This window comes from Halichoerus grypus, chromosome 4 (assembly GCF_964656455.1).
Source record: "Halichoerus grypus chromosome 4, mHalGry1.hap1.1, whole genome shotgun sequence".
Taxonomy (NCBI): Eukaryota; Metazoa; Chordata; class Mammalia; order Carnivora; family Phocidae; genus Halichoerus; species Halichoerus grypus.
This window is the reverse complement of record NC_135715.1, coordinates 74,587,671-74,603,672: the sequence shown is the minus strand read 5'-3', so window position 1 is coordinate 74,603,672 and position 16,002 is coordinate 74,587,671. Positions and strand designations below refer to the sequence as shown.

The window sequence follows — 16,002 nt, the reverse complement described above, 5'->3', positions numbered from 1 at the left end:
TTTTATTTCAATTTTATTAATATTTTTCTCTGTTGAAATGAATTATTTCAAATTTAGCTCTCTTTTGGTACAATTTCTGAATTTGACGTCTACAGAGTTTTACATACAAAAATGCTTTCTTCCCCCCATTTTCTCCTATTGCTTTGAGTTTGGTTTTTTATGTTTAACTATTCAAGCCATCTATAATTCACTTGAGTATATGGAGTGAGACTAAAATACCATACAATTTTTTCTAAATATCATATCATGCTGTTGACAAAATTGCCTCATATTTGAGTGCAAAATAATAAAGCTAGATCCATACTTGGTGCTTGCAAAGAACCAAGAGAGGGCTATTATAACTCAGTGAAGGAGACACAGTGCTGTCTGGACAACAGGCGAGGAACTGCTCTGTAGGGCTTTGTAAGTCAGGGTTGTGAATTTGATCTTATTCAAGTAGTGTTTCTTTTTCATGTTGGTTTCACATGTTTATATATATATAGCATATATTTCGATTTTTTTAATCCATTGAACATTTTAAATTTTCTGTATTATTAATACAACAGACACATTATTATTTCCATTATTACATTTCTGTCATGTTTTTAGCTCTTAATGTTTCCTTGGTTTCTATCTTTTGTTGAAATTCTTGCCCTGCGTTACTTCCCTAAGGACTTGTAAACATTCCCACTGGCTTCTAGTATTGTATACTGCTGGGGAGAAATGTGAAGTCGATTGATCTTTCCCCTTGTAGGTTAGCTGCTTTTTCTGTCAGAATATATTAAAGAAGCGATCTTATAAAATTTTAACTCATTAATTCACATATCAGGATACGGGTAGATGTTAATCTCTCTTTTTCTGTGGTTTTGCTTCCTGGAGACAAATGGTGCTCCCCCTATTGGCTGAGTAAGGTATTAAGAATATTTCAGAATTTTTCTTTTATTATATCTTTGGACATTTTTTTTTTCTATTCTACTTGTTCTTTTTTTTTTTTTTTTAAGGTACACCTTTTTGGAATTTTTTGGTTATCTTTGAGAGGCTATCAGTTTCTCTTAAAATGAATGTTAACCTTTTATGCTTTGTTCGACATTTGTTTTCCCAAGCCCTCCCTCCCTACCCCTAAATGTGGTGTCAGCAGTATCAGTTCTGGGAGCTATCCCCCTTTATATGCCTTTTATCTGCAACATTGACTCTTTCTTATTTGTTTCCTTCTTTGATATCTTAGACATCTTACTTTAGCTCTTGTTTCAGTGAAAAGCCACATTTTCTTGAGCTCTTCTGTGCTTGTCAAGAGCATTCAAGATATTCTGCTCTGTGACCTGGTTCTTTCTTGAGAGCTTGTTTGGAGGTTCTAGCAGGGGAGCGCAGCTACTCGTATACCCGAAGAACGGTCCTCCTCTATCGGGGAAGGTCGTCCTCTTCGACCGAGCGCGCAGCTTCGGGAGGGACGCACATGGAGCGGTGAGGGAGGAAGGGGACACCCGCCTAGCCAGCCAGATCAGCCGAATCAACCCTGGCGATCAATGGGGTGACAGATATCGCAGCCAGATCGCCCTCACATCCGACCTGGTTCTTTCTGTAGAGATTATTTCATGTATTGTCATTTATTCATCTATCATATTATTTCGTATACATATTTATTTATTTATTTATGTTTTCCTTATTATTTTCTGATGATGTCTAGGGAAGAGGGGCTGCAAAATTGTCTCAGAACACTTTCTCATCAAATGTTCTGCTTCTTCCACACTGGTCACCTGTCTCTTTGCAGCAATATGCACCTCCCTCACCGCCATTTCTACTCCTTCGGGGAGCTGGAGGGCCATGTGTCTCACGCTGTATGTCTGTATGTTATGGGTTTTCTGTTAAATGAGTTTGCATTAATTTCTTTTCAGGTTCCTCGATCAGTGTCTGCCCAGTTGATGGCCATTTATGCTCACTACTTTACCCTGCCATCCTCCTCATTGCTTCTTGGGGGGAAACAGCGTATGTATTTACATTGCCCCTCAACCTCAGTTTGCTTGCTATGCTGAATGGGGCAAGGGACCTCAGCCATGACTTGCCCTGCTTCTAGATTTCACCCTTTAAATAAGAGGTGGTTCAGCTGTTTCTTGGATTGTTTCCCCTGTTTCCTGGAAAACTTTATACTCTGTAGGTTTTGTCTGCTATCAGCAGTCCCCCTTGTTTGAGCTAATCTTGTTGTATTTATTATTTCCATTCTGTGTCATCTGTATTTTAATAAAGGCTATCCCATACTTTCATTGAAAATAGCTATTTTCTATTTTCAATTATTTTTGCTTTTTTCACTTGATAGTAGGGAAGGGGGAATAGCTATAGAAATATCACTACTCTACCTTCAACAAAAGACGACGAGTTAACTGAATTAAGCAATAAAATAGTTAAGTGTTCACTAGATATTTATCAGTGTTTGCTCACTTGTTTGAATAGAAGAATATAGAAGTAAACACAATCTTGGGGAAATAAAGTTACAACTCTTGAAACAATTTACAAATATGCTTGAGTCAGATGTGGATCCAGGCTCTCATTGCACTAAAAGCTTGGTTGAAGTATTGATTGTCAAGGCCTCCAGTGGTTAGAAAGCAGTGCAATTGGAAATGTTGTTTTAGGGACAGCTAATATTTGAACAGGTGTTGTAAAAAATATTTGGAGTGCAGAACACAGCACAAACTTCTGATTCTTAGTCCCCCATCAATATTTCTTGGCTGAGTGAATAGCCATGCCTCATGGGGATCTCTCAGGAGACAGTTGGATTTAAGAGTGAGTTGGCGTGTGGAAGGATTTTTGAAGGTCAGCAAGCTTATCTTAGGTTTAGGAGAGATCCATAGTAGTTTTTTGAACCAGGGGATGAGATAATGAAAGCTGTGCTTAAGAAAACTTCATCTGGCAATTGAATTGAGGTGTATTTCATTTGATCCCACTGGGGCTCGGTGAGTCCTTTGTACTAGGTATCGCACTCAGTACAGTTGTGCAGTGTAGGGAACGGTTCCTTTTGCAAGAAGCTTAGTCTGGTGGATTTAAGAAACTGATTTGGAAAAATCTGACTCAGTAAAATTTCAATAGCAGAGTTGACCTCAACTCTTATTATCACGGGGTAGCTGTTCTGTGTTGCCATTGTAGTTCTACTCTAGTAACAGATTCAGTCTGTCATGGTTTTTACCACTTAGGTGGATTCTGTGATTTACATGGGATGCTTTAAAATCTACCTCCAAATCACTGGAATCCTGTTGTGTTCCATAAATTTAGATGACTTTTAAGCAGCGGCATTTTGTATTTCATTTATCCATATTCACGTCCTTCTAAACCAGGTTTTTGGCCAGCCTCATGATGGCTCGCCCCTCTTCTAATGCACTCTTACTGCCCCACATCTTCTCCTAATTATGCCTGCCTGATGGCTCCTTCTCTAAAATATTTTTATTCCCTGACATTTTGCTCCACAGTTGTTTTTTATGTCAGTCTTGCTTAATCAATTAGAATTATAGTCCACTTGAAGACATAAATAATCGTCTACATTTTATTTATTTATACATCCCATGTTATTCCTGAAGATGACTTGAGCATGTTCCTTCCATATTACTGTGTTTTGACCTTGGCTGAAGTGGTGGACATCCGATTAAGGGGGGGGGGTTGATATTTTATGAGCTAAGCACACAAATGACCAATAAAGGAGTTTCTGTTGTTTTTTATTTATGGTTTTTATCTGTTTGAAAGTCCTACAAGGATCAATCATATTTACCAAATCAACTTTATAGGGAAAAAGAGCATGAATTTGAGACTCTTCCAGTCAGTGAGAAAGCATTGCCACAAAACATATTTGATATAAATTAAACATAAGGTGCTTTTCTGTAAATATGTGCACATTACCAAGTTGATGTATGCGTTCAGTATAAATTTCCCTTAAAATATCAGTACATGTGATGTTGGGACCTTATATTTTATGAAAGAACGACCGCCACGTCCTGTGGCTCTTTATCCCTCAGCAGCTGTGTCCAGCTGGTGGTCCGCATTCCCCCACTACTTCTTCAATGAATGGAAACATTTAGGTCAATATTGATATAAAACTTCTTGAACTTTCTTCTCTTTCAGCTTTGGTTCGCCTTTGTTAATGGATTTTCTGGGCAGATTTTATTTGAACGTTGGTGCATCGGCTTGTACAATGTGGTAAGCATTCTCCATCTCTATCAGATAGCACGCAGAACTTCAGTGACATTCCTTTACTGTTTATGTCTGGGAAGTGTATCTAAGTCAATCATCTGTATACATAGCAGGCAGCACAAATACATCTTTAGAGCCTTTGTTGCTGGGACACATCCTGCAGAAGCCCAAGCTCTCCACACATGGTTTCAATCATAGCAGATCATTCTTGAATAACCCCATGAAATTATTAACCCATATATCTTGATAATAGACCCTTGTTACCTCCTTACTAAATGCCTGCACAACATTTCCATGTTTTTAGCTCAAGTAAAAATTTCTGAGCTACATCTCAACCTATTCCACTTCATAATTTTATATCTGAATTCCTAAACATAGACACGCATATATAGCACGTAATCTAGTGTCCTTTTTGTCCTTCTTAAAAGAGTATCTGTCCTTGCGGAAGAATGTTTTCTTCCACTGCTAGTGCTAAAATAATGAATGCTGACTTCCAGCTCCCATGGTGAATGGTAATCAGCTTGTTTTGTATTTTGCATGATTTTAGAGTTCTTTTTTCGTTACTTCACTATCGTGGATTCGAAAGCTAGAAATAAATATGAACTACAAGCCAAAAAACAAAGTTTTTGTTTGGCAGTGAGAACTAAGGGGCTCATAGCCTGGTGCTTTAGAGACCCCAGCATGCAACATTGTGAGTTGCACTTTCCCATGTCCTTTGGACACTAGCTCTGACATTGCCTGCCCTGTGGGAGTTTATAGTCAGAAGCAGCCATCACAGGTAGTTATAGATGGCAGTTACCAGACATACGGTATACATCATGGTGCTATAAATATTTATAGTTTGTGTATACATTTGTGGCTGGATGTTCAAGTCATCTGTCCACTCAGTCTTTTTCTTTTTTAGTAGCTACCATGCTAGGTGCTGGGTATAGAATGCTGCATATGACAGGTTGCCCCAGCCCTATGTAGCTTGACAAGTGAAGAGGCTCAAATAGATAGACTAAGCTACCGCTGAGCCTGAGTTCAGATCTTGAGTTTAAACAGCATTGGTCAGTTAGGACCTGTACACTAGCACATTTGTTACTAATACTTAGGCTCGAAAGACAAAGGTGACCGTAGTGAGAGCAGGGCTGAATCAATGCCTGTTCATCACCTGTGCCCTAACAACTACTCTAACTCACTTACCACATGGATAGAGGCTCAAGGACCTCCCCTCGGACAGATTGTTAACTTTGCAGAACTTAAAACTGTTTTGAGTAGATTAAAATTATGCTGACTGCTCCATAATGATTTAGTGCCAGAAAGGGCCAAAGCCATACCCATACCCGTATTTATAAATAGGAAGCTGAGACCTGTGAGACTGTGCTTTAGAGCTAAGGACTGGAATACAAGTCACCTGGTCACACGAGGCATGGAAGCGAGCCCTACTTTTGTGCTCAGGCATGACAGCCGGATTCTTTTCTTAGCTCTCTGCAGCCTTGGGCAATTGAAATTAATCCAACAAACTTGTATTGAGGGCCTGCTATGCATAAGATGCTGATAGGCTATAGGACAGCATTGGTCAAAATAGGGTCCACACGCCACTTACATTAGAATAACCAGGATTCGTTTGAAGATGCAGATTCCTAAGCCCCATCAGAGTTTCTCAGAGATACTGAGAAACAAAACAAAATGTTAAACACATTTTTTTTAGGAATGGTTGTGCATATGAAAGTTTAGGACCCATGATGACCTTTGATCCCTAGAGTTGGGAATGTGTGGTGTGCTCTTTGTGTCCCCCAGACTATAGAAAAGAGAATATTGCAGGAGAGAAGTGAATTTCCAGGTGAAATGGCCCATATCACTACAGGTCCACAGTACAGGTGTTAGAGTGGGTCACCAACCAGTGGTGGCAGAGTTGGGACAGTCAAGGATCTGTGAAGTGGTCTCAGAAAGGTGTTGGCCTCCAGAAGTCAGTCATGCTGGAAGGGCCAAACCTTTTGAGAACATGGAAGTCTGTCCCTGTAGAAATTATTTTGGTAAATTTTGTTTGAAATAAATTGAAACTCACAGAAATATTGCAAAAAGTGTACGAAGAACTCCTGTATTAGATTCCTCAGTTATTAGCATTTTGTCCTCATTTGCATTGTCTGCACACGTGCATATGTGTGCACACCCCCCACGGGCACTCGTGGTACACACACACCAACACACTCATTTCTGAACCACTTGAAAATAACTGAAGACATCAGGCCCCCTTACTTTGGTGCACAGATGCTAAGACCACAGACTTATAGAACCGCAGTATAATGATTGAAGTCTAAAATTAAGCATGAATACAATACTATTATCTGATCCATATTAGTCCATATTCCAGTTTTGCCATTGCTGTTCCAGTAATGCCTATTTAGTAGGTTTTTCCCACTCCAGCCGCACTGCACAGAGTACAGTATGGTATAAGAGGCAGTTTGGGATATCTGAGATGTTCACTAGTGACCCCTCTTCTGGGCTGGATTTCCTCTTACCATTTTCTCCAAACAGCATTTCTGTCTTGCTTGTCTTGCTTTTTCTTCTTCTGTATTTACTCTTTATATTTATATTTGATTCCCCAGGCCAGCTAAAGTAGCGAGTCATCATTTCTCATAGCAGATTAAATAGCATTAAAACTGACTTGAAACTCTTAAATCCCTCAGAATAATGAATGAGTGTCATCCCATTGGATTCTCATTATATCCATAATCAAATTTCTCCATCATTTTATTTTATGGTTACTAGAACCACCATGATCAGATGGATTTCAGTTAGATTTCATCCTCATTTTATTAAGGTATAACTCTTAATGTGTTTTAAACTGTTTCAAAAATTTATCCCTTTTAATCTTATCAAGTCAGAATAATTTGAAGAAAATGTGAGCCAGCCTCACTTGTAAACAGTATTATAAAAATTCTAAATAAAATAGCAGCAAATAGAGTTCAACAATGTATCAAAAGAGTAAAATATTTGACCAAGTAGGGCTTATTTCAGGAATATAGGATGTTCACACTTTTTAAATATTTCTAAATATCATTATATCAATGAAAGAAAAAAGAAAAACCTGATCTCATCAGTGGTTGCTGAGAAAGTATTTGAGGCAAGTCAGCTGCCATTCCCAAAATAAGAACTGTAAGTAAAATAGGAAAGAAAGAAGCCAATTAACTATAATCTATAGACTATTTATAAAAAAACAAAAAAAACCCCCAAAAAACAGTAGCATATTGCCATAAATGGCAAAATTCTTAAATGATTTCATTTTAAATAAGAAATTAGTCAGGGATGCCTGAAATCACTATATAATTCAGCATTGTTTTTGGAATTTTCAGCACCTGCCAAGAAAATTAACTATTTCAAACACTAGAAAAAAATGATTTCTGTGCTTATACAAATATGCACACAAAAAGTGGCCTTTTAAATGTGTTCATAAATGGCTGTATATCAGAAAACCCAAAAGATACCAGTAAAGAAATACTAGAATTATAAGAGAATTTATAAGGCGACTAGATCCATAATAAATATATAAGGACCAATAGCTTTTTTCTATCCTAGCAATCAATAGCTTTTTTTTTTATTAAAGATTTTATTTATTTATTTGAGAGAGAGAGAATGAGAGACAGAGAGCACGAGAGGGAAGAGGGTCAGAGGGAGAAGCAGACCCCCAGCTGAGCAGGGAGCCCGATGTGGGACTCGATCCCGGGAGTCCAGGATCATGACCTGAGCCGAAGGCAGTCGCTTAACCAACTGAGCCACCCAGGCGCCCATCAATAGTTTTTTTTTAACTCTAGCAATGAGCACTTAGAAATGCAAAGGTATAATAATTACTTTCATATACATTGCATAGGAATAATTTTTACAGTACCAAATAGAAAAAAAAAATCCAAAATCTTATTGAAGTATACGAAATAGAGTTGAACAAATAGAAAGGCTTTCTTTTGTGTGAGAAGATGGTATCATAAAAAAAAACTTCTCTAAATTGATATATAAATTTATGTATTCCAAATAGAATCCCAGTGATTGTTTGGTGGGGGGGGAGGGAGTTGCATGAAATGATATTGAAGTATAAATGGAATTAACACATACCTGAGAATAAAGATGTAAAGTACAAAAAAGAACAATTGTAAGAGTCAACTTCTCTCTACTAAACACCAATCTATACTACAAACCTGTTGTAACCAAGTCAATGTGATGCTGACATGAAACTGGACTAATAAGTTAGGGAATCCAGAAGTAAATTCCAGTTTTGGATTCCAGATCTGTAGTATGTAAGAATTTAATAAATGTCAAAGGTGCTATTTTAGGTTAATGGGAAATGTTTGGATTAATTGTGTTCTAACAACTGGCTCTTTATTTGGAAAAAAATAAAATTAGACTTCTATCTTATACCACATAGATAAATAAATTCAGATATGTTAAGGCTTACATGTGAAAAATGGAAACTGTAAGCTTCCTGCAAGAAACTCCTGAAAACTTTCATAACCATAATTGGACTCTCAAAGCTATTCTTGACCATATAAAAATTAAATGCTTTTATACGGCAGGAGAAACCATAAAGAAAGTCAGGAGACAGAGTGCTTTTGGATGAAACTTTATAATATAAAGAAAGAATGGATATCTGTTATACTCCAAGAACCTTTAGAAAAGTGGATAAACCACGAATAGAAAACAAAGGACCTGACTAGACCATTCACAAAATTGCAAGTCCAAATGTCCAACAAATAAAAACATACTCAAATGCACCAATTGTCAGGGAAATGTAAATTTTTTAAAGATTTATTTATTTATTTTAGAGGGGGGGAGAGAGAGGACAAGCAAGTGCAGGGGGTGGGGAGGCAGAGGGAGAGAGAAATAGAGAAACTCTAAGCAAACTCCGCGCTGAGCACAGAGCCTGACTCGGGGCTCAATCCCAGGACCCTGAGATCACAAACTGAACTAAAACCAAGAGTTGGACGATCAACCAACTGCACCACCCAGGTGCCCCAGAAATGTAAATTTTTTAAAGTAAGAGTTAGTATCTCCAAATTTTTAGTCTGGAGAATATTAAATATAACACCCATTGCTGATAGGGAAACAGGGACAAGATTACTGTTGTCCTTTGTGAAGGGAAAGGTAAACCTCTTGTGAAAGCAACCAAGCAGCATCTTATAAAATTTACAATAAATGTATCTTTTTACCCCACCACCCTGTTTCTGAGAAACTTTCCCATAGAAATAAAAGATAAAGTATATATATTATAATATATTGTAGATGTTTTTTATATAATGTTTGTGGAACAAAGAAGTGGAAAGAAATGAATGCCTATCTGTAGGTGAATAGCTTAAAAAATACGGTGCATTCATACTATGAATTACTATGTAGGCATGAGAAAGATTGCATTAGTGTCAAGCCTAGGGGACTTAAAGGGCATCCCATAGTGCATTGTTTTGTGAGAGAAATATGATGAAGAAAAATGTGTAATAATGTCTGGTTTCTGTAACAACAAAGAATGATCCCCAAACAGTATATGTATGTGTACATGGTATGTTATAAGCAGGGTGAAAATATGGTAGGCCCTACCGGCTAGTTGGCCATTGGTGAAGGGTAGTACACTTTGAAGTGGGTAGAAAGTCAAGTAAAAAAGAAAAAAAAAAACAAAACAAGATGGCAGTATCAAGTGTGCATGATAGCACATTTAAGCAAAACCACAAGGGTGAGTTGATGTACTAAGAGTGTGCAAAGCTTCTGAGATGTCTGTTAGGAGCACCTCCCTTAAACAGACAACTTGTATTCCTGTGAAAGAGACGAGTACGACCACTCTTGCCTTTTATCCTTGAAATCTGGAGAACACTGACATCCCAGGGCTGTTTTCCTTTCTGCTCCAGGGTGAAAGAGGAGCCTGCAAGTTTTATTGGCCTTCCTCCACCATATCTCTGATTGCTTTATCCTAAGAGATTTAGAAAAGGCTTATTTATCTGGACTCAGGCTCCCAGTAACTGGTGTACACAGTGTTCTCAGAGGCACACGTCCAGTTCCCACGGGCTTGAGGGCTTGCTGGGTCTGCGGGTATGGATTTGCTCGATGCTGATGCTTCGCAGCGAGTGACCCAGTCTGTGAGCCATTCCCAGAACCAAGTAAGAGAATGGCCTGCAGGACTGCTGTGCCCTCTGGGCTGGAATGACGTCTTTATTCCAAACCTCTTCTTCAGGATCTGGCTTTCTTTTTCCAAAACACAAATATGAGTGTGTCCGCCTCCTGTAGATTACAGGTAAAGTTAAAAGTCTCACAAGGCACCTTCTGCCCAAGAAGCTCATTGTCATGGGAGCTTGCGGTCTCCTTCCCAGCCCTGTCTTGTGTCCTGTCCTCAGCCAGCCAGCACCCTGGATGTCTTAGAAGTCCAACCCCCACCCCCAAACGTACCACATGTGTTCAGACCTGAAGCTTTATGAGGGGTGCCTGTTTCAGGGGAGTCCTTCCTTCTGTGCCCCTCTCCCCGACATCCCTTTTCCTCCTGCCAAATCCCCTAGGTCCAGTACCTTACAGGTCAGGCACTCTGGTCTCAGAGTCCTTTCTTGACTCTCCCTTCTCCTTCTCCATCCTCTCCTCCATGAGTTTTGCAGAGTGCTGTGTTTTCTGTGTTTATTTATACGCCTGCTGCTGGCTGCCCGTCTCCACCTCTGCAGTAGACAGAGTTCCTGGAGGTCAGGGACCTGCTTCTTTTCCTTCTTCTTCTGTCTTTAAATCTCCGTACCTATTCCTGGTGCTTATCACAGTGTCTGGCCCATAATTCATTCCCAATAAATGTCTGTCAGATGAATAAATGGATGAAGCACATTGTGCTTCCTGAAACCTGAGTATAAGATCAGGATGGGAGATTGTAAAGTTGTGCCTCAGCCGATGCTCACGGGAAGCATGACACTTCACAAAGCCACCTAAATCACCGCTCATTTGGCAAAGGAAGGTAGTTGTTAATTTAACATGATTTCTTAGCTAATCAGATATTTATGGTGTTGTTTTTAATGTCCAGTGGATTCATTTTATGCTGATTAAGTAACAATTAAAAACGGTCTTTCATGCACTTTCTTTGTTTGGAGGGTGTCTGGGGAGTTGTGAATCATTGAATCTCAGGTTTGGACTTGACTTAAAATTAAGTCATCATTCCATAGAACGGAAACACCTAAGCCAGGTGAATTGGAATGTCCTCTTTTAATGGCTCATTGTTCTCCATACAGATTTTCACCGCACTACCACCCTTCACTCTGGGAATCTTCGAGAGGTCTTGCACCCAGGAGAGCATGCTCAGGTTCCCACAGCTCTACAAAATCACCCAGAATGCGGAAGGCTTCAACACAAAGGTACACAGTGTTATTGCAGAATTGTCACCTCAGAAGGGCATAAGCACTGCTGTATGTCTTCCAGCTCTAGTTATCTGCCTGTGAGAGAGCTAATGCATTAGAGAGAACATTCGAGAAGAGGTGAGACCCCCGCCCTCTGCCAGTGTAGCAAGCCAGTGAATTCAAGATGCCAGCTCGGAAAGGAAGCTTCCATGCTGCAAGTTCAGTTCCTGTTTGTTGACTCCTTTCCTCTTGTCCACGTGTGGCCAGCAGCATCCATGGCCCCGGGGCCTTTAGGATCAGCTACAGAGGCTCCCCTTACCCTTCATAAAGCCCTGCATTGAGGTGGGCTGGGAGCTTGCCTAACAGAGCCTTCTCGCCACTGTGGCTTGGTTTTTCCTTTAAAAGAAAATGTTTCTTTAGCTAGTGAGAAAAATTGGCCAGATGTCAAGACAGGAATCAAGTCAGTCATAGGTATCTTTTTTTTCAGACTGGAGAATCAGAAGAGAGAAAGCCCCTAGACATGAAAGATATAAATAATCCTGCGAAGGGCCAAGCAGAAGCTGGGTTAGGTGTTGCCAGGATTCTGCAGTCAGGATGGGCACAGGGGACATCATGGGGTCTGCCAGTCATAGCTAACTGGCAGAGTGGTTGAGGGCCACCAGCCGGGAGGGAAGACATGTGCCTGGCTTGGAGCAGGTCACCTGTATTACCATGTTTCTGTCTTAGATGTTTGTGCAGGAGGGGAGATTAGGAAGTTGAAACAGAAGTTCATTGAAACCTTTCAACAGAGGTCAGTGAAATTACTGGGCACCGGTTGTGTGCGTGATTTGCTTGGGTGGCCCCCGGGACCTCGGTAAGGATGCCAAGGGGAGTCCTCTGTAAGAGAACAATCTCTGAAGCTTTTGTTTTGAGCCAGGTATTACTGATAGTCTTCTTTCAGAGCTGCCTTATTTTGAGGAAAGCATAACAGGCACATCCAAGCCTGGAAAAAATAAAATGGATCCTATTGGTCCTAGTGTCTTCCATACACAGGAAGACTCGGATGAATAATTGTATCAGTCCCTATTTACTATGATTTTATCAATGGGAAGCAGGGCCTGTTGGTTCTGCATTCTTTTTATAAATCTGTTTTTTATAGAGCTTGAGCTCAAAGGCCCTGTAAGATGGGAAGTAAGTTGGGAATGGAGCCACTTAAGAGGTAGTAGAGCTGAGAATGCTCTGAGACTTATTTGCAGACACCTTGGAGTTTTTGTTTGTTTGTTTGTTTGTTTGTTTTTTGAAGGCACAGGTGAAGAGGTTAGGGAGAAGGAAGAAAAAAATGAACATTTAAAAATGGGAAAATCCCATTGTCTTACAATTTTTTTCATTTTTCTGTTTCCCCACCACTATTTAGGATCAAACTATATGACAATCCCCAGAACAATCTAGATTTTTAAAATAAATTCAAGCTGGCTTTAGTATAATAGTTCTGTCATCTCAGTAGTTAAAAAGATCATTGAAATGCATTTGTGAAACCTTAATTTAGAAGAAACTAAACTTTGTGTTCTTTTGTTTGACTTTTGAAGTGTTAAAGAGAATTTTTAAATGTGCATGATATTAACCAAACTCCTAGAAATTAACAAGTTGCTCGGGAGGGATTTTAAAAAGCAAAACAAAAGAGCGAGAGCGCTGTGTAGGAATCTATATTTAAAGTGTTTTTAATGCTTTCAAAAAGTCCACAGTTCCTGTCTCTTGTTAACAGTTTTGACCTAATACCTTTCTCTTTCTAGATGATTGTAAAAGTCTGTTGTCTTTTTATGATCCTAAAAAAAAAAAAAGGATTATAATTCATTTTTTGGATGTGGACAGATTGTATATTGGCCCATGTATATGTGCATATATATTTAGGTCTTTGCAGCAAGGTAATATTATCTGGAGACAGTCCAGTCATTTGTATGTAAAAATGAGGAAATCGGTATTTTTTTAACTTCAAGAATAATACACTACTTCTGGAGCGACGCAGCCCACTGCCAGTATCCTTCACAATGAGGCGTTTGTTGAGTTGCACAGAGGTCAAGAGTTGTGGGCAGCTCCTGACTCCCTTGGTTTGTTTTCCCTTAGGTTTTCTGGGGTCACTGCATCAACGCCTTGGTCCACTCCCTCATCCTCTTCTGGTTTCCCATGAAAGCGCTGGAGCATGGTAACGGCTTCGTGATTTCAACTGTCAGCAAGTAGCTCTGCAGTCCCTCTGGTGCCAGTTGTTCACAATTTGTTTTTCCCAGTTCTGCAGACCGAGAGATCACAAGAACACATTTTAGAAGAAAAACATACCTAAAATCTAATGAGAGCTCGGGCTCAGTTTATAGCTTGTAGGTTTCATCCATTCTGGCTCTGAGAGCCCATTTTCTTTCCAGTTGCCTGGAGAGTTTAAATGCTAGAAATTCTAAACTGTATTTTTAATAACTGTTTGAGTCGAGGATCTTGAAGCAAAGCACTGTACTGTAATGAAACATCGATGCCTCTCGTCTACGAGTTTGACATTTTCTGTTAATTTCTTGGGCTTTCATTTTCCAACCTCACATACCTCTATGCAGAAGCACTCAAATCTTGTGAGAGTCTAACCTTACACCTAGTTTCTTGAAAAAGTCTCCTTTCCTTGACATACACTTTTCAAGCAACCTTTTAAATTTTGAGGCCTGATTCTCTCCGCTGGTTTTAGTCTTTCCTCCAGCTGGAAGAGGACGTGTGAGAAACATGGCTGCCCGTATTTGCTCACACTCCTGAATACACCCAAAAGGTTGCCTTCTAAAGAGACGCATCTTTTCGTCTCAGAAAAGGGAAATGGATCATGAGAATGCTACTCTTTCATCCCTCTCAAATAGTAATAATCCCCTTGGGAAAAATTACTCCAAATGTTGACTAGACAAGGCCTTTTATTGTTCAGAGAACCAGAGAATATAAAGCTTCCAAGCCTCTTTGTTTCTGTGTCAATCTGTTTTGTGCTTCAAACAGAAATGATTCATCCTCACTGATATTCTTTAACCTATTAAATACCGACAGAGAAAATGCATGCACAGCCAATTTATTACACCCTATGACCTGTTCTTTGAGTTTCATCCGACTTCCTTTTCCTTCAAGGGTCCCTAAGTCTCTAGATCAAGAAATAAAATGTTCTGCTTCTAACCGCCCCCCCCCCCCCGCCACAACATGGGCCATTCTAGCAAAATCATGTCCTTTGAACTCTAAAGCTTTCCTGTGATTCATCTTTGCTCAATGTGGATTTTTATGTATTTCGAGTGAGTAGGGGCTACAAATAGAAGAGTGTTGAATGTGGTTTGTTTTAGAAGCTCCGCCAGTTTGGTGATATAAGCCGCCATCACTGTAGTAGGATGGACTGGGGATGGGAAGCAATTTGTCTGATGAGCTTAAGAACAATTTGGACATCTGTCCTCTTATCCCTGAGCCCATACTTAGGAAGACACAGGGACCAGCATGGACTGGACCACAAGTACCATCACCAGGCCCCTTACCCTTCTTATCTAGACATTGCACTCTGGTCCTAACTCCAAAGTACTTGCCTTTGGACTCTCAGAAGATTTATAAGATGGTCATTGAATTGCTACTAATGTGGTCCATTCTGCAGTAGAGGAAATGGTTTTCCAATCCTGGAGTTAGGATTATGCGCTTTGAAATTGCAGCTTGCTGTTTATGGTGGAATTGCTATAGTCTCCCTAGATGCCACTATGTAAATCTGTTCATGCACCTGAAATATCCTGTGTTTAAAAGCAGAAAGACTCCCAAAAGTTACTGATTTACCTGAGAGATAACACCAAGTGAATTTCAAGTCCATTTCTGCCACCGTTATCCATGTCCCTCAAATTTGGCAATTTGCCTAGTAGCCAGCCCATAGGATGAGTTTTTCCAGTTTGTATTATCATCACTATCATCATCAATGCCATTACTTCATTGTATGTATTAAGCCTTTGGCATAGAGGTTTTCTTTTAATTATGTTGTAAACATTAACCTATTGAGTAAAAATGTGTAAGATGAAATAAATTGCAAATATTAATTATATTTGGCAGAGAATTATAGAAGGCCATTGGTGTGCTTGTTCATTAGTTGGCTTCCTCCAGCAAATGAATATTTTAGAATTAATTTCTAAATTCTCACTATTAATGCATAGCAAAGATGATTGCATCATTGCTCATTAACCTTATTCATGTAATATTTATGTCTAAGGGTGAAAAGTGAATTCTAAGGGTGAAAAGTGAATGAATCAATGTGGGTCTTACCGTCAAAGAGTTTGTGGTCTGGTAGGGAAACTAGATTCCTGCGTGGAAACTTCTAGTACAAAGTAGAAAATAATTGCCTCAAGTAAAATACAGATAATGTGCTGTGGGATTTCAGAGGGCTGAGAGAAAACTGCTTTTCATCTGGGATTATTAATAACTTAATAGAAGAGGTAATATCCAGGCTTAGCCTGGAAGTCCAAGTAGGATCGAGATGTGTAAGAATGGAAGGAAGAGCCAAACAAAGTGGGGAATATCAGGG

At 39.4% G+C, this 16,002-nt stretch overlaps 1 protein-coding gene across 3 annotated transcripts in view; it reads left to right on the top strand.

Annotated features, from left to right (window-relative positions):
• The window catches only part of LOC118544814 (phospholipid-transporting ATPase IB), a 581,647-nt gene that overhangs the window by 408,233 nt on the left and 157,412 nt on the right, over window positions 1–16,002 (top strand). For all 3 annotated transcript variants that reach the window (XM_078070549.1, XM_078070551.1, XM_078070550.1), the window contains exons 28-30: window positions 4,081–4,155; window positions 11,367–11,489; window positions 13,572–13,650. In XM_078070549.1, the coding sequence (XP_077926675.1) occupies window positions 4,081–4,155; window positions 11,367–11,489; window positions 13,572–13,650 (277 nt within the window). The remainder of the gene's footprint in view (window positions 1–4,080; window positions 4,156–11,366; window positions 11,490–13,571; window positions 13,651–16,002) is intronic.